This window comes from Microtus ochrogaster, unplaced genomic scaffold, assembly GCF_000317375.1.
Source record: "Microtus ochrogaster isolate Prairie Vole_2 unplaced genomic scaffold, MicOch1.0 UNK12, whole genome shotgun sequence".
Lineage (NCBI taxonomy): Eukaryota > Metazoa > Chordata > Mammalia > Rodentia > Cricetidae > Microtus > Microtus ochrogaster.
Window position 1 is genome coordinate 6,087,599 of NW_004949110.1, and position 21,311 is coordinate 6,108,909.

Sequence of the window (21,311 nt, forward strand, 5' to 3'; positions counted from 1 at the left end):
TAGACCAGGCTGGTCTCGAACTCACAGAGATCCGCCTGCCTCTGCCTCCCGAGTGCTGGGATTAAAGGCGTGCGCCACCATCGCCCGGCACAAAACTCTTAAGATTTTTTTTTGAGTCAAAGCTCTGGACTCCATGAGCTTGGGCAGTCAGGCAAAAGATGAGAGGGAGGAGTTAAGTCTGAATTCCCAAGGATCTGGCTTTTGAAATGTAGCTAGGTTTGGTGGCTCACGCCAGTGATCCAAGCACTCAGATGACTGACGCAGGAAGAGACTACTCTAGCCATGGCTAGCCTGGGCTATCTCATGAAATTTTGTCTCAGAAACAAACGCAAAACTACAACACTGTAGAAACCTGAGTGATCAGCAGACCCAGCCTTGGCACTTTTTCTTGGGTGTTCCTTTTCAAGATGGTGGATGATTTGTGCATTGTAGATGTCCCGCCCCTCGGGACAAACTCAGATGTCTCCATGACACTGAAAAATTGCCAGCAGAAGCCTCCAGAAACAGGCTGTTTTCTTCAGTAGACACTATGTGAAGGAAAGAGAAGCAGACCACAGTCTTACACTGAGGTTTTCTTCCCTCCCAGCCTTAAAGAGCTTCGGGCCGGGAGGAAGGCTGGCAATACCAGGGCAGATTTGGAAAGTGTATGCTGGGGATGTGTGGGGACATGTGTGAGAGGGTTTCCCGGGAAGGGATTTGCTGGAGATAGCCCTGCCAGTTGGAGTTGGAGATGAGGTCATTGGTCCCTTAAATTGTTGTCTTCAGGTTGCTCTGTCATCATGGCAGGAAGGCAGCAGTGTTTCTGTGACAGTGGGACAACATTTTAATTTTAGAAAAATCAGGTCAGGCTCTGAGATAGTTCAGGTACCGAACTGGTGTAGCAGTCAAACAGGTTATTATGAGGTTTGTTTTCTTCAATATCCTTTTTTTCTGTCTTGAAATGTTTGTATTTTATGAATTTTGGAAAAACTTTTGCTGGCAGAATCTGAAACAGGGACATGCTTTGAAGAAATGTATACACCCCATCCTTGTTTTATGATGAAATAATAGAGTTCTTTCTTTCTTTCTTTCTTCCTTTCTTTCTTTCTTTCTCTCTTTTTTTTTTTGGTTTTTTGAGACAGGGTTTCTCTGTAGCTTTGGAGCCTGTCCTGGAACTAGCTCTTGTAGACCAGACTGGCCTCGAACTCACAGAGATCCGCCTGCCTCTACTTCCTGAGTGTTGGGATTAAATGTGTGCGCCACCACCACCCGGCAATAATGAAGTCTTATTCTGTCCACTGGGTGGTAGTGAACCACTGTGGCGTGTCATGATGGCCATGTCCACCTGCTTCCCATAAATGACAAAGTCAGCCCCAACTTAGATAGCTCAGAGTGAGCAGGAGGTTTGTAGTGTTCCTCTGAGAGACGGACCGTCTGGAACCCGTGCAACAGTCATTGTTTGTTCCAGTCCAGTCAGTACCTCCCTTCCTGTTCTTTCTCTCTCTAACTCGTGTGTGTGTGTGTGTGTGTATGTGTGTGTGTATGTGAGCACACATGTATAGAGGCCAAAGGTCAGCACTGGGTGTCTTCCTCTGTTGGTTTTGAGTTGGGTTTTTTTTTTTTTTTTTTTTAACAGATCCTGGAACTGACCAATTGGTAGACTGTCTGGTCAGTAAGCACCGAGGGGTCCTCTGGTTGCTGCCTCTCCAGTTCTGGGATTACAAATACACCCTCCTCTTGGCTTTTTGCCCACGGCCATCTCCCTGGCTGTGTAGGTTTAAGTTGAGCTTTCACTCAAAAGCCCAAACTGCCCTCAAATTTTGTGAGAATGCTCTTTCTTCAGCCTCCTGAATTCAGAGATGGCAGGTGTGAGCCATCATGTTGGGCTTTGATTTTTTTTTTTTTTTGACCATGGTACATTCCTGTCTTCATGGCCTTGGGAACTGATTTTCCTTCTGATATTCATATCTAGAAGTTTAAAACTTGGAACTTCTTGTTTTCTCCTTGAAACCCCCCCCCACACACGCCCCGCTCCCACAAAGCCAGGAAGCTCGGTGTTAATGTTTTCCAGTCCTTCATTTTCTCATATTCTTTTGAGCTAAACCTTCCTTTTTTCATATTTAGTCCATGGTGTGCTTAGTTCGCCTTCTGCAATAATTATAAGTTGGATTTCCTCCATTTTGCTGCTTTTGAAAAAAATCACGACTTGTTTGTTTCTTCGGCGGCTGAGTCTCTCAGGGAGAGTCTGCCAGCCAACCCCAGATCAGGGTGTGTGCCAATTAGCAGTGTAAAATGAGTCACAGACTGGGTAGGAACTGTTGAGGTTCTCAGCCGGCTGGCGAAACTGGCTCCAAAGGCGATGCCCTCGGGGATTATATTCGCCCTCACCCCATATAAACTACTCAATTCCTTGCCAAATGTGGCTTTCACTGTAGCCATGTTTGTGTTATTGTTTCTGATACCAAGTATGCTAACAGGCCACGGAAGGGTGAGGTGTTGCCAGGATTGAAGGCAGTTTGTTAATGATACTGTCCTCATGTTCCTATCTTGTTTTCTCCTCTTATAGAGATAAAGCTCACCGAGTTCTATGCTGAATGAATACCAACACTTGAGATCAGCTTCTAGATTGTTTGGTGTTTTGAGTTAACCCCATTTCCATCTTGTGATTTTTCTCCCCTTCAGCCCTGTTAGCCTTTCAGCTCTTCAGTGCTTCACCTGCCTCCGGACCTTTGAACACTCGACAGCCATCGTGTCCGAGCACTCACCTCCTTGTTCACACTCTGGCTCCTCAGAGCCAATTTCCCTTCCTCCCTACAGGCAGCTTGACCCTAACTCAGGTTGTCCCTACACTCAGGTGCCTGTATTTCTCCTTCATGGCGCTTGTTCCTGTTGTCAAGCAATGGGATGATTATTTGAGTCCCATGGCAAAAGTATATTCACCATAGCAGAAATGCCTGTGTTCTGTTCATCGCTCTGTCTCATCTTCTGGAACAAATATCTTCAGAAGTGTTTGCGGAAAGCAGTGACGAAGTGGCAAGGGGGATGGGCTGCTCGGGTGGATGCTGGGGAATTAGGAATTGAAGATGGTTAAATTGACATTGAAGACAACTTGTGCTTTGATAGAAGTCAGGGCTGGGGTATTTATCTCGGTCCCAGCTTCAATCCCCAGCACTGTAAAAATAAAAATTAAAAATAATTTTTAAAAGGAAAATATTAGTACATACCAGCAGGTAACTTGCAGGGGTCTCAGAAGAAGGCAGCTTTCTTCTGTGTTTATTAGCTCCGTACTATTACTGCAGTATTGACTCAGGATTTGCTAGATTTTTTCTTTGCTTTGTCTTGCTCTTTTAAAGAGAACGGTGTAGCCCAGGTAGGCCTTGAACTCTTGCCTGTTTAGCTTCCTGCCTGTATTCACCACCACCCCTGGAAGATAATTAATTCTGAGATAAGGTCTCACTCTACCCCAGGTAGATCAGGCTGGCTTTGCGCTCACTGCGGTCTTCCTGCTTCAAGTCTCCAAATGAGATTACGGGCATGCGTCACCATGCCTGGCTTCAATTTTTCTATCTTCTTTCTTTTAAAAATTTTTATTATTGTGAACTGGACCTATGTTTGATTCTCAGCACCCACATGATGGCTAATAGCCATCTAATATGGTTACTACACTCAAATTCTAGGGGATCAATGACCTCCTTTGGCCTCTGTAGGCTCTTCATGTGGTATGCAGACATTTGCAGACAACACCCACACACAAATATTATTGCGTGTGTGTCTGTATGTGTATGTGATATGTGTGAGTGTGGCCATGTGTCAGTGTAGACAGAAGTTTCTGTCCTGCCTAATCCCACAGCCATCCAGTCCCAAATAAACACACAGGCTTCTATTAATTACAAACTGTTTGGTTTGTTCTTCCCTCTTACAACTTAACCCATAATTCTTTTTTTTTTTTTTGGTTTTTTGAGACAGGGTTTCCCTGTGGTTTTGGAGCCTGTCCTGGAACTAGCTCTTGTAGACCAGGCTGGTCTCGAGCTCACAGAGATCCTCCTGCCTCTGCCTCCCGAGTGCTGGGATTAAAGGCGTGCGCCACCACCGCCCGGCTAACCCATAATTCTTATTTATGTTTAGCTACGTGCTTGGTACCCTTTCTCAGTAAGGCTTTCTTGTCTTGCTTCTTCTTCTGGATGAAGACTGCGGCTCTGCCTTTCCTTTTTCCAGAATTCTCCTAGTCTGGTCGCCCCACCTACACTTCCTGCCTGGCTATTGACCAATCAGTGTTTTATTAAATCAAATATAAGTGACAAATCTTTACGGTGTACAAGAGCATAATCCCACAGCATGTCACTGTGTGTGTAGAGGCACCTTCTTCTTTTTTTGGGGGAGGGGGCTTTTTTTTTTTCCAAACAGGGTTTTTCTGTAGCTTTGGAGCCTGTCCTGGAACTAGCTCTTGTAGACCAGGCTGGCCTCAAACTCAGAGATCCACCTGCCTCTGTCTCCTTAGTTCTGAAATTAAAGGCGTGTGCCACAGGCCTGGGGGCACTTTTGGGAACTGGTTCTTTCCTTCCAGTATGTACTTTTGTCTTTGAACTCAGGTTATCAGGCTCAGCAGCCAGCTCTTTCACTGCTGAGCCATCTCACTGGTCCTGGACTTCTCTTTGTTGGATACATCTTGGTAATCATCTTAGATGCCCAGTTCTAAAGCTGAGAGATGTGGAGAGGCTGAGGGGTGCCCTAGATCTGCCGTGGTCGGAAGTTTGTACATGATTGTGCCAAGGTGAACATGAGGAAGGGGGAACCATTGACATTTTGTTTGTTTTATTTTTTGTTTTGTGAGATGGAATCTTGCCATGCAGCCCTGGCTGACCTGGAGCTTGCTGTGTAGACCAGATTGGGCTAGAACTCAGAAATTTGCCTGGCTCTGTAGTGCCAGAAATTAAGGGTGTGTGCAATGGTGCCAGGACATAGAGCTTTTTCAAAGGCCTTGTCAAGTAATTTTGTTATTGAAAGTATACGTTGTTTCAGCTGGGCAGTGGTGGCCCAGGCCTTTAATCCCAGCCCTCAGAGGCAGAGGCAGGAGGATCTCTGTGAGTTCGAGGCCAGCCTGTTCTATAAGAGCTAGTTCCAGGACAGCCTCTAAAGCTACACAGAGAAACCCTGTCTTGAAACACCCCCCCCCAAAAAAGAAAGTATACATTGTTTCAAAAGAATAGTCTTTTGGGGTAAAGTCTATTCAAAATCTGATACAATGTGTGTAGATAATATTTCTGGTTTGTTGGGGACTGCGTGGCTTATGAAACAAGGTCTCACTCTGTATCCCAGGCTAGCCTGAAACTTGTGGCTGTCTTCCTGCTTCAGACTCTTAAGAGCTGAATAATTGTCACATAATTGTTAAGCCATGTTTTTTAATTAATAAAAACCAAAGAGAATTCAATAGAAAGTTTTATTTACTTGATTGTATTTTGAAATTATAGTGCGTCTTGTTGTTGTTGTTTTTGTTTTCTCTTTTAGCAGATTTTTTTTTTTATGCTAGGGGTTGAGCCTGGGGCCTCACACATTCTAGCTAGTGTCCTGCCAATATCCCTAGCCCTCTGTGGCTGACCAAAGTATAGTATCTGATTTATACTTTACTATTTCCTTCTTTCTCAGGAAAACAGGACATCATTTTCACAACTTCATTAGTTGGCAAGACCTAAGGGCGGCTGGCCTTGTAAAATCCTGGAATAATTCTCTTGTAATGAAGGTAATTTTTTTAGTCACGTGTTTTTACTTTTAACTATAAATGTCTCTTAGCTATAGATTTAGTTTTAAATCTACCCTTTTTTCATTTTAATTAATTAATTTAATTGTTAATGTGCATTGGTGTTTTGCCTGCATTGTGTGTAATGGTGTCAGATCTTGGAGTTACAGGCAGTTGTGAGCTTCCATGTGAGTGCTGAGTGCTGAGAACTGAACCCCAGTCCTCTGGAAGAGCAGTCAGTGCTCTTAAACGCTGAGCCATCCCTCCAGGCCCGAGTCCCCTACCTTTTATGTTTTAGGACATTAAGACTAAAAGAATCAATCATACATTTTCCCAAAAGTGAGATGTAATACTAACCCCCAGGAGCATTTGCAGTAGATTTAAGCACGTCACTACTGGCCCTCAGGAAGGCTGGAGGGGTTTCGGATTGGATCTATGTGTCATGTGATTAAGGGAATTTGTGTTTCTGCCTGGGTAAAGGAAAAAGATATGGACTACGTGAACCAAAATGACCAAACTGCGTCATCGTTTCTAACAAAGTGGATATTGACAGCTAGCGGACTTCACAGTTCTGCACGATACACCTGGTGCCTTGCTGACCACCGGTGAAGGGTGGGCAGTGATGACAATGACAGTAAAAACAGCGTGCACTGGTTGCTGTTGTGTCATTTCTGTCAAGCCCCACACTATTGAGGAAAACGCAGTTTTCTGGCCCCTCAGACAGGGTGCAGCCTGCTGCATCTGGCGTCATCACCGAGATGCAGTATTGCCGGTGTCGCCTTCTGATGCCCTGTGGTTGGTGCCTTAGCTACAGTAGTGTTCTGCACTGGTGCAGGAGTCTGGGGAGTTCCAGGTGGGCCTCCACACCCTCATGGCACTTATGTTGGTCCTGGGGATCAGAACTTAGTCCTCTTCTGTGCACAAGAAGCCCCTGCACCTCGGATCCATCTCCCATTTGTTTCCTTTAGCCCAGTGTCTCCAGTGTAGCCCCTAACTTAGAACTTGTTACGGAGCCCAGACTGACTTTGAACTTGTGGTCTTCCTACCTGCCTCCCAGCTGCTGAGGTTGAAGTATGCACCACTGCACCTGGCTCCACTTTGTGTTGTTGTTTGTTCTTAAAAAATATTTTTTAAAGACTTATTTGTTTTTGTTTTACATGCATGAGTGTTTTGTCTGCATGGATGTATGTGCACCACATGTGTGCCCGGTGCCCACAGATGTCAGAAGAAGGTATCGAATCCTCTGGAGCCGGAGTTACAGAAGGCTGTTAGCCATTATGTGGGGGTGTTGGAACTGAGCCCGGTGCTCTACAAGAGCAACAAATACCCTTAACCACCAAGCCACCTCTCCAGCCTCTGCATTTTATTTTATAAGAAACTACTTAAGGGCTGGAGAGTGGGCTTGGAGTTTAAGAGCACTAGCTGCTCTTACAGAAGTCCTGAGTTCAATTGACAGCAACCATGTGGAGACTTGCAACCATCTATACTGGGATCTGATGACCTCTTCTGGAAGAAAGTCAATAAGGCACTCATATTAAAATAAACAAAAGTGATTAAATTAGACGTGGTGGCACACATGAATTTAATCCCAGTGCTTGGAAGGCAGAAGCAGGTGGATCTCTGTGTTTGTTCAAGGCCAGTCAGGACTACACAATAAGACCCTGTCGCCAAAACAAAACAAAAACAACAACAACAAAAAAACCCGGCAGGGATTAAGTACCGTTAATTGTGTTTTCTTAAAAAACATGTTTTTTTTTTTAAACAGCTGTTGCGTGGTGCCTGTCAAGTTCTTCACTTTTTCAGTAGAAGTAAATTATTGTCAACAGCCAGTCGCTTCAATTTCACCACCCAGCATGTCACCTTAAGGCTGATCTGGATTTTACAAAACCTATCTGAGGTAAGAAAAGATTGCGTGTGACGAGGAATCGTGACTGTGGAGAAGAAAAATTCGAAGCATGAGAACAGTCATCAGCTGCTTGGGGAAAGGAAGTACTCAGTGTTGCTGAGGTCGAGGACACAGTCTGCACTTGGTCCCATGTTTGAGATCATTCTGGCGTCAGAGCACCTGCAGAAGAGTGGTCAAAACCGAAGCATGCCCCTCGGTGGTGCCTTGTGGAATAAACGTCTGTGTGACAGACACCACCTGGGTCAAGTGCTCTAATATAGCTGGGCACTCGGGAGGCTGAGGCAGGAGACTGACAGTCAGTTTGAAGCTAGCCTTGGCCACATTGGGGAGATGATGAGATGACATCCATGAAGGGGGTGCATCCTACAACCTTACCGTTACCTGTCAGTCTTTTAGTGGGTGTGTGTCCTGGCCGGTGACCTCCATAGGTCCTCAGCTCTTTGGGTGAGTGTAGACAAATAAAGCTTGCCTAAAGATCAGAGTGCAGAGCTAAGCCACCAGGCCAGGTGGTGGTGGCACACACCTTTAATCCCAGTGCTTGGGAGTCCCCTGTGTTTAATTTCAGCACTAGGGAGGTAGAGACAGGAAGGGACATAGCCGAGCCGGGAGGAGAGAGGAATATAAGTGGGAGGAGAGAGGATCTCATATGCAGTCTGAGGACAAAATCCCCCTTTTGGGCTGAGGATTTGGTAGAGGTAAAAGGTCTCTCTAGTGGCTGGCTGTACTGCTTCTCTGATCTCTCAGCTGTTACACCCTAATATCTGACTCCGGTTTTTTGTTTTGTTTTGTGTTTTTTGTGTTTTTGGTTGTTTGTTTTGTTTTGTTTTTTGAGACGGGGTTTCTCTGTAGCTTTGGAGCCTGTCCTGGAACTGTCTCTTGGCCTTGAACAATCACAGAGATGTTCCTGCCCCTGCCTCCCAAGTGCTGGGATTAAAGGTGTGTGCCACCATTGCCCAGCAAGAAATTATTTTTTAGTCTCCTAATAATATCCAGAATTTCAACTTCTTCTGTATTATTTAGTGTAAAAGTATTTTGATCCCCCCTTTTTTTTTCCTTTGGCGTGCTTCTGACCTGGTTCTTCGCTGTTTTGACTGTTGTACTTCGCTGAATGGTTAGAGAATAATACTTTACGAATTGAGGACCTTGCGATCTATGGCACAGCTGCTCAACTTTTGTAACTTGAACAAATACAGCTGAATTCTATTCAAACTTTACTTAGAGATTCTTTTTTTTTTTTTTTTTTGGTTTTTCGAGACAGGGTTTCTTTGTGGTTTTGGAGCCTGTCCTGGAACTAGCTCTTGTAGTTAGGTCTCAAACTCACAGAGATCCACCTGCCTCTGCCTCCCAAGTGCTGGGATTAAAGGCATGCGCCACCACCACCCGGCTTTACTTAGAGATTCTAAAATTTGAATTTTATATAGTTTTTTGTCATAAAATACATGTTTTTTTCAATATCATGACACAGACTCTTCATTAATTTTTAAACCAACAATATTGAGATAATAATGATCTTCAATAATGATTTTCAGAGAGATCATTGTAAGTTGCCAAGGCAACTGTCTGAGTTTACATCCAGTGGCTGTGATGAAATACCCTGACAAATACAACGTATGGCAGAAAGCATTTACTCCAGCCTGTAGTTCCAGGCTTCAGTTCATCACAGCAGAGACACACTCATGGTGGAAGCTGGAGAAAACTGGTCCCATTGCATCCTTCATCAGGAGCACAGAACAAGAATGCACGCTGCCTTGCCAGTTCTTAGCACACTTTCTCACTTGCTTTAGTTTCTGGTTTTTTGAGACAGGGTCTCTCTACTCCTGGCTGTCCTGGAACTCTCTATAAAGACCAGGCTGGCCTAGAAATTGTCGAGATTCATCTGCCTCTCCCTCAAGTGCTCGGATTCAAGGTGTGTGCCACCATACCTGGTACTTCCTCCATGTTTATAGACAGACCCACACAGGGAATGGCAGAGCCCTCTTAGGCTGTGTACCTACGTTAACAAGGTAATCAGGACATCCACAGGCCTGCCTACAACATCTTCACAGGCTTGCCCACCTAACCTAGACCGTCCCTCTCTGACTCTCTCTTTACAGAGGATTCTAGTTTGAGTCAAGTTGACAATTAAAATTGTCACATCAGCTGTAACTGTCACAGTGTTTGAAGAAGGATGCTTAAAAGAAATCCCACACCAGCTCAGACTTGAGAATAATAGAGGGTGATTTATTTAGGGGTAGACTCACAGATCACAGTTCTCTGCTGGAACAGGGAACAGCAACCAAATCCTGCAGCTGGAAAAGAGGCCAGAGGCATGCTTTACATCAGCATAAATAGTATTTAAGGGGCCTTGTCCAAGTGAACGGGTAATTTAAAGGCTACTGGTGGTAGGAATTCCTACAGCAAGTGTTTGGGTGAAGTTTTCAATTAACAATAATTGCACCTTGGATAAAGTTCATCATCTATGATACTGCCATTTTCAAAGCATCATTTGAAGTTTTAGCCATTAAAAGAGTGGAGGAACTAGAGCCATGGCTCAATGGTCAGATGCAGTTCCTAGGTTCAGTTCCCAGCATCCATCTGATGGTTCATAACTGTCTGCAATTCCAGTTCCTGGGAACCCAACACTGTCCTCTGGCCTCTGTGGATAGATTTCAGCACATACACACATTCAGGCAAACAAGCACTCATCAACATAAAATAAAAATAGACCTTTAAAAATAGATTAGGCCGGGCGGTGGTGGCGCACACATTTAATCCCAGCACTCGGGAGGCAGAGGCAGGCGGATCTTTGTGAGTTCGAGACCAGCCTGGTCTACAGAGCTAGTTCCAGGACAGACTCCAAAGCCACAGAGAAACCTTGTCACGAAACAACAACAACAAAATAAAAATAGATTAGAGCTGGAGATGTAACTCAGATGAATAAATATATGCTTAGTACAACCAAGCACTGGGTTCAGTCTCCAGCCCCAGAGAAAACAGGGGTTGGGAACAGGAGTGTGATTTAGTGCCAGAACACTTGACTAGGCTGTCTGAGGCTTCCACCACAAAACCAAAGCAAATGGTAATTAACATTTTGATCAAAGAAATAATACCCAGCTTTGGGCTTCCCACCTACCTACAATCTGGCAGCAATCCAGCATTTGTATATAGGGCATCATAAGGTTCTTCCCATTTCCTGGAAGTCACACACCCATCTAGGCTTCAGTCATCAGGAAAGGGGAGAAGGTAAAAGACCTTATAAAAAAAAACTATCTTAACAAAATGATGACATAAACACAAGCTAACAGTTTTCTTTCTGCTGCTTTCCCGAGAATCTCTTCGGTACCCTGAGCACCACACAGCCCAGATCCTTTTGAGTTGATACATGGAAGATTTTGTATCGAGAACTTTTTCACTGCCCCCTCACTGTAGGAGTGTGTGTGTGTGTGTGTGTGCGTGTGTGTGTGCGTGCGTGCACGTGCGTGCTCACGCGCGCGTGCATGCTCTTGCCCCATGTGGGTGCCTGTGGAGGATCCCCTAGCGCTGGAGGTACAGGTGGCTGTGGTGAGCTCCTCAGGAAATGCCTCACGCCTGCGCCTCAGGAAGTTCTCGTAACCACCGAGTCATTTCACCATCCTTCTCCCCCTCCTTGATTTTTCAGTTTAAAAACTGTTGGGGTTTTTGTTTTGTTTTTTTTTTTGTTTGTTTTTTGAGAATTTCAGACATGAATGCTACATTTACATCATTTCTGTCCCCTTTCTTCTCTCTGACTCTTCCCATGTCTTTTTCACTCCATCTCAAATTCATGACCTCTTCTATTATTATTATTATTAATTATTATTATTATTATTATTATTATTATATACAAACATGTACATACCTATAAATACAGCCTGTTAATCCATTTAGTACTGCACATATATTATGTGTGTATATATTTGGAGCTCACCACTTGGGATTGCATAACCTTCGGGGACTTATGCCCAGAGAATACTCATTCTTCCTCTTTTGACAGCCAGTGCCTGTAGCTGTCATTTAGGCACGGGGCCTTATGAGAGTTCCCATCCACATTGGCATGCGATGATACTGCGATTCCGACCTTCTTTAGCCATACTGTTGTGTTCTCGGGCGCGCTGCCCTGTCGTTTATGGAAAACACTATCTTACCATAGATGTCTGGGTCCTGTGGCTCTTTTAGTCTCCCAGCCCGTCCTCCTCAATGTTCTCTGAGACGTATGTGTAGGGTTGTCTTGTAGGTGTATCACATGGGTTGTGCATGCCACAGTCAGGTGTTCTCTCTGTATTTGGAACAGTTGTAAGGGGTGTATAAATGTTTTTTAAAATAGGCTGTAGGAGCCAGGCAGTGGTGGCGCACGCCTTTGATCCCAGCACTTGGGAGGCAGAGGCACACGCACACGGATCTCTGTAAGTTCAAGGCCAGCCTGCCTAGTCTACAAGAGCTAGTTCCAGGACAGGCTTCAAAGCTACAGAAAATTCCTGTGTTGAAAAACCAAATAAATAAATAAATAGGCGTTAGGTTGGATTTATCCCTTGAACCATGGTGTAATATTACATGTAATATTACTTCTTTGGGTCATACTAGTATATTTGTGTATTTAAAAAAAAATCATGCTTCCCTTTTTGAAAAAGTGTTTGTTGATGTAAAACTAAAATTTTTCAGTGAATCACATAGATGATAGGAGGCACTCCCTTCTAAAGCCCATTCGCTGATAACTGCAATCTTTTGGAATGTATCCTAGAAACAGTCTTTCTGGGCGTATTTTCATAATTGAGATTACAGCTATCTGTTGATCTGTATTTTGTCTGTGCGGGATGCTGCAGTCCGTCTGAGTCGACCAAACGTTCTTCTGTTTTTAGGTGCGAAAGGCCGTAGAAGAAGACAACTGCTGCTTCGGGACTATTGACACGTGGCTGTTACACAAGCTCACGAAAGGTAAAGGGGACCCCACGCACTGTTGCAGTTGCCGGGCGGTGGCGGCGCACGCCTTTAGTCCCAGCACTCGGAGGCAGAGGCAGGCAGATCTCTGTAAGTTCAGGGACAGCCTGGTCTATAGAGCAAGTACCAGGACAGTCAGAACTGTTACACAGAGAAACCAAGTCTCAAAAAACCAAAAAAAGGAAAAAAGCCTAAGGGGCCAGATTTGCTTAAAGGAGAGTAGAAAATATTTACACCACGGTTTTCTTTCCGTACCCGACATTCTGCTGTTCAGCACACTGGTAACTGGGTGTGTGTCCCAGCATTCTGCTATTCAGGACACTGGTAACTGCGTGCGTTACCTGCCCCCAGTGTTCTGCTATTCTGCACCATGGTACCTGCATGCGTGCCCCAGCATCCTGCTATTCTGCACACTGGTAACTGTGTGTGTTACCTGCCCCCAGCATCCAGCTATTCGGCATACTGGTACCTGCGTGTTGCAGTAAAGCCAGATTGATTTCCATTTTCCTGGAGAGGAAAATGGTTTGAAAATACTGATGAAATTTCACATTCTGAGACCTGGGGAAGTGTTAATTCAGAGAGCTAAAATGAGACTTCCGGGTAAGGTGGGGGGTGGTCGAGAAGCAGCACCCCCATGTGCGACAGTGAAATCAGAATAAGAGGAAATAGACTTTATTCCAAAGAGAGAAAGAGCTTCACAAACCTACAAAGGAATTGAAGGGAAGCCCGAAAGGGGAGAGACAGAGACGGACAGTGGCTGCACACAGCTTGGGCCCCACTGTTCCCTGAGGAGTAGGGGAACAGCAGCCATTTTCACACGCACTCTGTGTTCCCTTCTCTGAGTCGTACTGGGGATTGAGCCTTCGAGAGCCGGTTGCCTAAGAAAATCCTCAGATATAACTGGAGGGTCCACCCAAATTGCAATGCAGAAACACAAGCGCCATATTAAACCCAGTATAACTCCCTCAAAAGACCATAACTTCTCAGTGACTGAACTTCATCAGGGACGGCGAAGGAGGTAGAATGTGAGGTGACGATGTCGAGTTTATTGGTAAAGAATGACGGGTACCGTGAAAGAGGATGCAAACCAGCAGATGAATTGGAGGCCCAGCACACTAGAAGGAAACATCAGCCATCTGGACAACCACGTGGAGGAAGAGTTCAGTGAGAAAATGGAGTGTCTGGAAAACAACGCATAGAAATGCTGGAAATGAAGAACTCACTGAATCAAATAAAAAAATACAGAGGAGTTCACCGATGGGCTTGACTAACTAGAAGAAAGAATAAAAGGGACAGAGGGCAAAGTTCATGAGCTGTGACATCCAGACACCAATAAGGAGAAAAATGAACAAATATGACCACAACGGACAAGATATCTGGGGTGTTTTCAGGAGTCCAAAGCTAAACATTCACAGGATAGAAGAGACAAACCCTAAAAGGCATGATCTATTCAATGAAATTACAGCAGAGAATTTCCTACATCAAGGGAAGAAGTAGATGTCCCATAGAAGGAGCCCTTAGAATCCCACATAGGTAGCACCACAGAAGAACCTTTTCGTGGTATAGTTAAAATGCCAAAACACAAAGCAGGGAACCCCGGAAGCTGTGAGGAGAAAATGCCAAACTCACTTAGAAAAGCAGAACCATCAGAATGGTGGTAGATCCCCGCCAACATCCCTCATGGAAAGATGCTGTCAAGTCCCGACAGTGAAAACCGCCAACCAAGAGTGTTGCGCCCTGCCAAGCTGCTTTTTTACAGATGCTGGAGAAACAAGGACAGTTCAAGGCAGCCAGACTCAGGCCGACCTTGCCTTGCAAGCCAGCGATGCAGAAGATGCATCGAGGAAGAAAGGAAGTCTCTATCACAAGAATAAGGGAAGGAGAAATTTTATGAGAGGAGTTGATCAACAGAGGGAAACTAAGAAGGAATCCATCTTGTCCAGCACAGTAAACCAGCAAGACCTTAATACCGACGGGACAGAAAGGAAAGAACAAGTGTGGCCAACTAGAGAAATAACTAGGAACATGGCGGTAACGCACCGAGGGAGCCAAAAGACACACTGCCAGAGTCAGTTTTCTCCGACCTCCATGTGGGGCCAGATGTTTGGTGGCAGGCACCTTTATTGCGCCGTCTCCTCAGCCCACAATGACACTCTTCACAGAGCTAGAAGACAACAATCCCAGCTGGATATGGTGCTGCATTCCCGTAGTCCCTGAACTTGGGACTCAGAGGCAGGTGGATCTTCAAGTTCAAGACCAGCCTGGTCTACATAGCAAGTTCCAGCCCAGCCAGAGGTACACAGTAAGACTGTCTTAAAACAAAAATACAAATAACACAAAGCAGCTGGATGTGGGGTGCACACCTTTAATCCGATCATTCAAGAAGCAGGGACAGGCTGATTTCTGTGAGTTGGAGGCCAGCCCAATCTACATAGCAAGCTCCAGGATAGCCAGGACTACATAGTGAAACCCTGTCTCAAAACAAACAAACAAACAAACAAACAAACAAACAAAAAACAAGACAAAAAAACCCACACAGATTATTTGGGGCTAGAGAAATAGCTCAGTGGTTAAAAAATATTTGCTATTGCTCTTCCAGAAGACCTGAGTTTGGTTCTCTGTGTATCAGGTGGCTAACAGCTGTCTGCAGCTCCAGCTCCTGGGATCCCATGCCGTCTTCTGGCCTTCGTGGGCATCTTCATCTATGTGTGCACACGTGCATGTGCATACACACACACACACACACACACACACACACACAGATAAAAAGAAAATAAGCCTTTAAAAAAAAAAGGATCCTAATGTCAGATATGAAACTAAAAGTCTTAGAACATAATGTAGGCAAAATGCACCAGGATATTCTGGAAAGGACTCTGTTAGCCCTGGAATAATATCAATAATTGGTCAATAGGATTGCTCGGAATGAAAAGCTTCTGCACAGCCAAGGAAATATTCACTTAAACATCCTACATAGTGGAAAAAATCTTTGCCACTTACACATCAGACCAGGAATTAATATCCGAATATTTAAAGAATGTAAGATTTAAGCACAACCTTCCCCAAATCATCTTAAAGAAGAAAAAGAAATGCCCAACAATTACTTTTTAAAAAGTGTTCAGTATTTTTAGTCCTGAGGAAAACACAAATTGAAGTGGCTTTGAATTCCATTTTGCCCCGATCAGAGTGGCTATTGTCAAGAGGATAAATAAAGCCAGGTGGCTCGGGCCTTTAATCCCTGCCTTTGGGAGGCAGAGACAAGTGAATCTCTGTGAGCTCAAGATTGTCTGCGTAACAAGTTCCAGGCTATCCAAGCCAATAGAGAGAGACCCTGTCTCAAAATAAAATAAAAACCAAAACAAAACAAAGATGATGAATGGCAGCAAATGCTCCGCGGATGTGGGAAGAGGAGCCCGAATCCACTGCTGCCGCTGGGAAGGTGGTCTGTGTGGCCACGGTGGAAACCAGCCCGGGCAATGCTCAACAAGCAAGAAGAGAATTGCCTATGGCCTGGCCTTCCCACTCAGGCGTGTGACTGGAGAACTCTAAGCATGCCACAGAGACAGAGAGAGGAACAAAGAGGATGAAGGAATACATGTGATATCAGATCAAAAGGGCATGGGGAGAGACAAATTAGAATAAACTGTAGTAACATATATGAAAATGCCATGATGAAATACATTGATTTGTGTGTGTGTGTGCTAACTTAAAAAATAAGGGACTTATGGTGGCTCAGCTGTTCAGTGCCAGAGACCCACATGCTGGCTCACAACCATGCCTAACTCCAGTTGCAGGAACCCAGGGCCCTCTTCTGACTCCCAGGGCACCAGGCTGTGTATGGTGCACGGACATCCATACAATCAAAACACTAATACACATAGAGTAAATATAACTTTAAATTTTAAAGAAATAAGCAAAGCAGGGGTAACACTGTACTTGGGTATGATTGGGGCGTAGTTAACACTTCACACCTCTTCCCTTCAAACTCAGGATCCTCAAGCCTTATCTAATACAACTGCTTTTGTAGCATTCAGGGGCTGGTACGATGTCTTAACTGGTAAGGATGGCTTCTGCCACGCTTGATGACCTGAGCTAGTCCCTAGAGCCCACAGAGTAGAGAGCTGCCTCCAGAAAGTTGTCCCCTGACCTCCATATGCAGACAGTGGTATGTGATGGGGGAGGGGTGCTGGTGAGAAGGCCCAGCCGGAAGACATCTGCTGCCTAGTCTGAGGACCAAATCTGACCCCTGGGACCCATGGTGGAAAGGGAGAACAGATGCCTGAACTGTCCTCTTCTCTGCACTGGTGTGCCGTGATACACACATGTATACACTACACATACATCATTGTAATTTTGAAAATTTTAAATAAAATCTTAAAAGAAAAAATTGTAAAGGTTCATAAAGATTTGGTGAGAATTTTCCTGGAAACTTGAATGTTGCAAGCATTCATTTTAGGATGAATTTGAAGGTAGACAACGGTCTAGATTATATACCAAGGTTAGACAACTTCTATTACCTGATAATAAGTGTGCTATTTCTAATGTAAATTTAGGTTCTGCGTTTGCCACGGATTATTCAAATGCCAGTACAACTGGATTTTTTGATCCATTTGGGGTAAAGACTTTTATCTTCTTTTTTGAATCACCAGCTTTTTCTGTAATTCAGGCTAGATTCTTTTTTTTAACTGATTGTAGTTTGTTGTGTACAATGTGATTTTTGCAATGTGGGTAGAGGTTTGATGCATTCAAGCTTGCCTATCCTGACGCTGTATTTTCATGCCCAGATGTGTTGGAGCAAGCTCATGGCCACCATGGTTTCCTTACCGCTCTCCATCCTGCCTCCCGTGAAGGACACAAGGTAAATGTGGGCACCAGACACAGACCAACGTAACTGCCTTTGAATTCTTTTTGCTTTGCTGGGGAAAGGGATTTTTTTTTCTGTGCTTTTGATGCTTCTGCATCCGCTCTGTAACTCTGTAGCCTGTGTGAAAAGCATTTTGCTGGATTTTAGAATGACTGTATCCAGAGCAACAACTAACTCTTTCATCAATCTTATTTGAAGCCATAATTTTGGATCGGTGGATGAAGAGATATTTGGTGTGCCTATACCAGTGGTTGCCTTGGTAAGTAGAAGACATGGGGGTGAAAACTAAATGAATATGTTTGGATGGTTGGGAGCTAGCTTTAAGAGAAACACAAGGTCTTCCGTAGACTAAAGCTAATGCCTGAGCCAGGTGTGGTGGCTCACGGCTTTAATCCCAGTATTCGGCGGCATGGAAGGGAGATCTTTAAGAGTTCAAGGCTGGTCCATATAGCACATTCTGGGATAGCCAGGGATACTTAGTGAGAGCCTGTTGTCCTCAGTGGGGTCTCAGTTAGAGCTTTCGCCACCATGTCTGAGGGCCTTGGGTTCAGTATCAGCACTGAAGAAGAAACAGATGTTAGAACTAGGAGCTCTTTCGTGTCTTTTAAGTTGAAAGGGTTGTACATAGAATGAGAAGCATCCCTTGTGTTCTGGGTGGAGGGCCACTGGCCAGACTTCTACAATGGAAGGACTCTGTAGCCTAGCCAGACCCAACTGTTACATTTTCTAGAGATTCTGTGTTCTGAAGACTATGTTACTTCTGTTGATGCTGAGGTTTTAAAACCAGTGAGGGGCCTCTATTTACATTTCATCCGAGCAGCCCAACTCAGTAAATAAGCAATTGACATCAGAGGAGGGAGTTGGAGTCAGCGGTCACAGACTGCTTAGCATGCAACTGCCCAGGTAGATGCCCATCTAAAACTAAAATAATTGCTGAGAATAGGTTTACTCTCAGATTAAGGTATGGCTGAGATGAATAAAATAAGGGGGGGGGGGCGCGGCACTTTGGTTACTTTGTTTTTTAAAGTGAAGTTGTTGACTTATGAATAACAGGGTCTTATTATGTAGCCTGAGCTAGCATTAAATTCTGTGTAAACCACTTAGTCTCCAAAGTGGCTGGGTTTACATGCATGTGCTCCCCTGCTCAGGTGACTTTATTTTTATTGTTTTTTGGGGGTAAGTGGCATGATTCTGTATTTAGTCCAGACTTACCTCTGACTTAAATTGCTCCCTTCAGACTCTCCAGTGCTGGGATTGTGTGTTCAACTATGCTTAGCCTAAAAAAGGGTTTATCTTTTATTTTTTAAACATTTTTTGTATGCATGTGTCTGTATGTCTGTGTGTACATACCATGGCATGCATGTAGAAATCAGAGGACAACTTCCAGGACTTAGTTCTCTCTTTCCACCGTGTGGGGGTCCCAAGGATCAAACTCCGTGTCAGGGTTAGTGGCAAATGCATTTATCAGATGAGCCATCTTGCCAGCCCTATTTTTATTTATTTTATTTCTTTGTTTAGTATGGTACTAGTGACCATGGCCGCATGGTGCAGACAAGGCAAGCGCTCTGCAGTGATGTGTGCCTAGTAGTCCTAGCTGCTCAGAGGCTGGGGCACGAGAAGAGGTCTAGGCTACCCTGGTAAACATGGCAGCCTGTCTCTAAGAAGAATAAAAATAGAGTCCCAAGTGTAACAGTATAGAGAACTCATGAGTGCATGTGAGGCCTGAGAGTCGATTTCCGGGACTGTCGGGAGTCAAATAAGCAGCTTTATGTATGTTTACATGTAGCCATGGTAACAAAATTTAAATACTTTAAAACAAGGAATGGGAAGTTTTAGGCCAGGTGGTGGAGACACACACCTTTAATCTCAGCACTTGGGAATCAGAGTCAGGTGGATCCCGGAATTGTCAGGCCAGCCTGGTCTAGAGAAGGAGTTACAGGACAGCCAAGGCTATACAGAGAAACCCTGTCTTGAAAAAACAAAGGAAGAAACGGACATAGCTGTTTATGACATGGATGGTGTAAGACTCCACACTTTATTGTACCTGTTACCCTTGGTAAAGGACAAATTTGTGAGATCAGTTATCTTGACAAATGCATGAAACCTCTGAGGTGAAAATAGAAAGGCAGTTTTTTGGTACAATTTTTATACTGACATTTCTAAAATTACATTTATTAAAGTCATGAAGTAGATTGGCACCAGAAACCCTTAGACTGGTCAGCTGCCAGCAGTGCTGCCCAGAGAAACCATGAACTATGCAGCTGTTGTCTTAAGGAAGTGGCGAGAAAAAAAAAAAAAGGCAGGGAGTATGGCCCTGAGCTTCCTGTAAGGGGAGATGGACTCTGGTAGGTAGGCGCTGTTAGAGTGTGCATCTGACCGTCGGACCTTGGCAGGTTGGTGACCAGCAGTCGGCCATGTTTGGAGAGTGCTGCTTCCAGACAGGAGACGTGAAGTTAACCATGGGCACCGGGACATTTTTGGATATTAATACAGGAAACAGCCCTCAGCATGCTAATGGAGGTAAATAATCAGGATATATCTTGTTACTAAGATAAAAATTATACTGTTTCTTTGTGATATATGTACCGCCGCTACCCCACCCCTGACTATCCTAAAACTCGGTCTGTAGACCAGTCTGGCCTCAGACTCAGAGACCAGGCTGCCGCTGCTTCCTGAGTGCTGGAACTAAAGGCATGCACCACTACTCCCGGCAAGATAGACACAACTTTAATCCCAGCAACTGGAACAATGAAGTAGGATGCTGTCCTGACCACATATGCTGTGTTCCTGGACAGCTATATACTGAGTTCCTATATCAAAGGCAAGCAAATGAACATCGTGGTACTCTTAGTAGTATTGTACCTCTGTTCTAACTACAGTTATAGAAAGAAATTCATTGTTTAAATAACAAGCTTTAGAATATTCTTATTTTCTCTTAATGTATTTATTTATAATCAGTATTTGTTTTAGTTAGGGTTTCTATTGCTGTGATAAAACACCATGACCAAAAGCAACTTGGGGAGGAAAGGGTTTATTTCAGCTTACAGTTCCATGTCCTGGTCTATAATGAAGGGAAGTCAGGACAGGAAATCAAACTGGGCTGGAACCTGGAGGCAGGAGCTGATACATAAGCCATGGAAGAGTGCTGCTTACTAACTTGCTCAGTTTGCTTTTTTCTTTTTTTCTTTTCTTTTTTCTTTTCTTTTTATTTTTGAGACAGAATTTCTTTGTGTAGCCTTGGCTGTCCTGGAAGTCATTCTGTAGACTCATAGAGATCTGCCTGCCTCTGCCTCCAGAGTGCTGAAACCACCACTGCCCGGCTCTAATTTTCCATTTTATGTTAAAAATATTCTCTGATATATTTTTATTATTATAGTTAATTGATCCCCATTACCTTTACATTAATTAAAAGAATTAAGTTAGCAGCATTAAAAATAAAGATGTCTGCAGGTGGCAGTGGCACACACCTTTAATGACAGCACTTGGGAGGCAGAGGCAGGTGGACTGCTGAGATTGAGACTATACTGGTCTACAGAGCAAGTTCTAGGACAGCCAGAGTGATATAGAAAAATGTCTCAAGAAACAAAAACCCAAAGATGTTAATAAAAAAAAATTAGATGGATTAGGCTATTTTGGTCAGCTTTCCAAATATTTATTTGTATTACATGTTATATTTGTTTAAATTTTACTATTGTAGTCTAAATCTGTCTTTTTCTCAATTATTTATTTATTTGGTGGGCTGCTGGGGAATCAAACACAGGCTTTAACCTGCTAGACAAGGGTTGTACGCCTTGGGATCCAGCCCTATTTTCTTTTTTTTTTGGATTTTTCAAGACAGGGTTTCTCTGTAGCTTTTGGTTCCTGTCCTGGAACTAGCTCTTGTAGACCAGGCTGGCCTC

General features: G+C 44.1%; 1 protein-coding gene across 1 annotated transcript in view; it reads left to right on the forward strand.

The window, feature by feature from the left end:
• The window catches only part of Gk5 (glycerol kinase 5), a 67,693-nt gene that overhangs the window by 15,058 nt on the left and 31,324 nt on the right, over window positions 1-21,311 (forward strand). Inside the window, exons 4-10 of the mRNA XM_005366666.2 lie at window positions 5,623-5,716; window positions 7,479-7,610; window positions 12,473-12,548; window positions 17,102-17,163; window positions 17,333-17,406; window positions 17,611-17,671; window positions 19,806-19,932. Coding sequence (XP_005366723.1) covers window positions 5,623-5,716; window positions 7,479-7,610; window positions 12,473-12,548; window positions 17,102-17,163; window positions 17,333-17,406; window positions 17,611-17,671; window positions 19,806-19,932 — 626 coding nt within the window. The remainder of the gene's footprint in view (window positions 1-5,622; window positions 5,717-7,478; window positions 7,611-12,472; window positions 12,549-17,101; window positions 17,164-17,332; window positions 17,407-17,610; window positions 17,672-19,805; window positions 19,933-21,311) is intronic.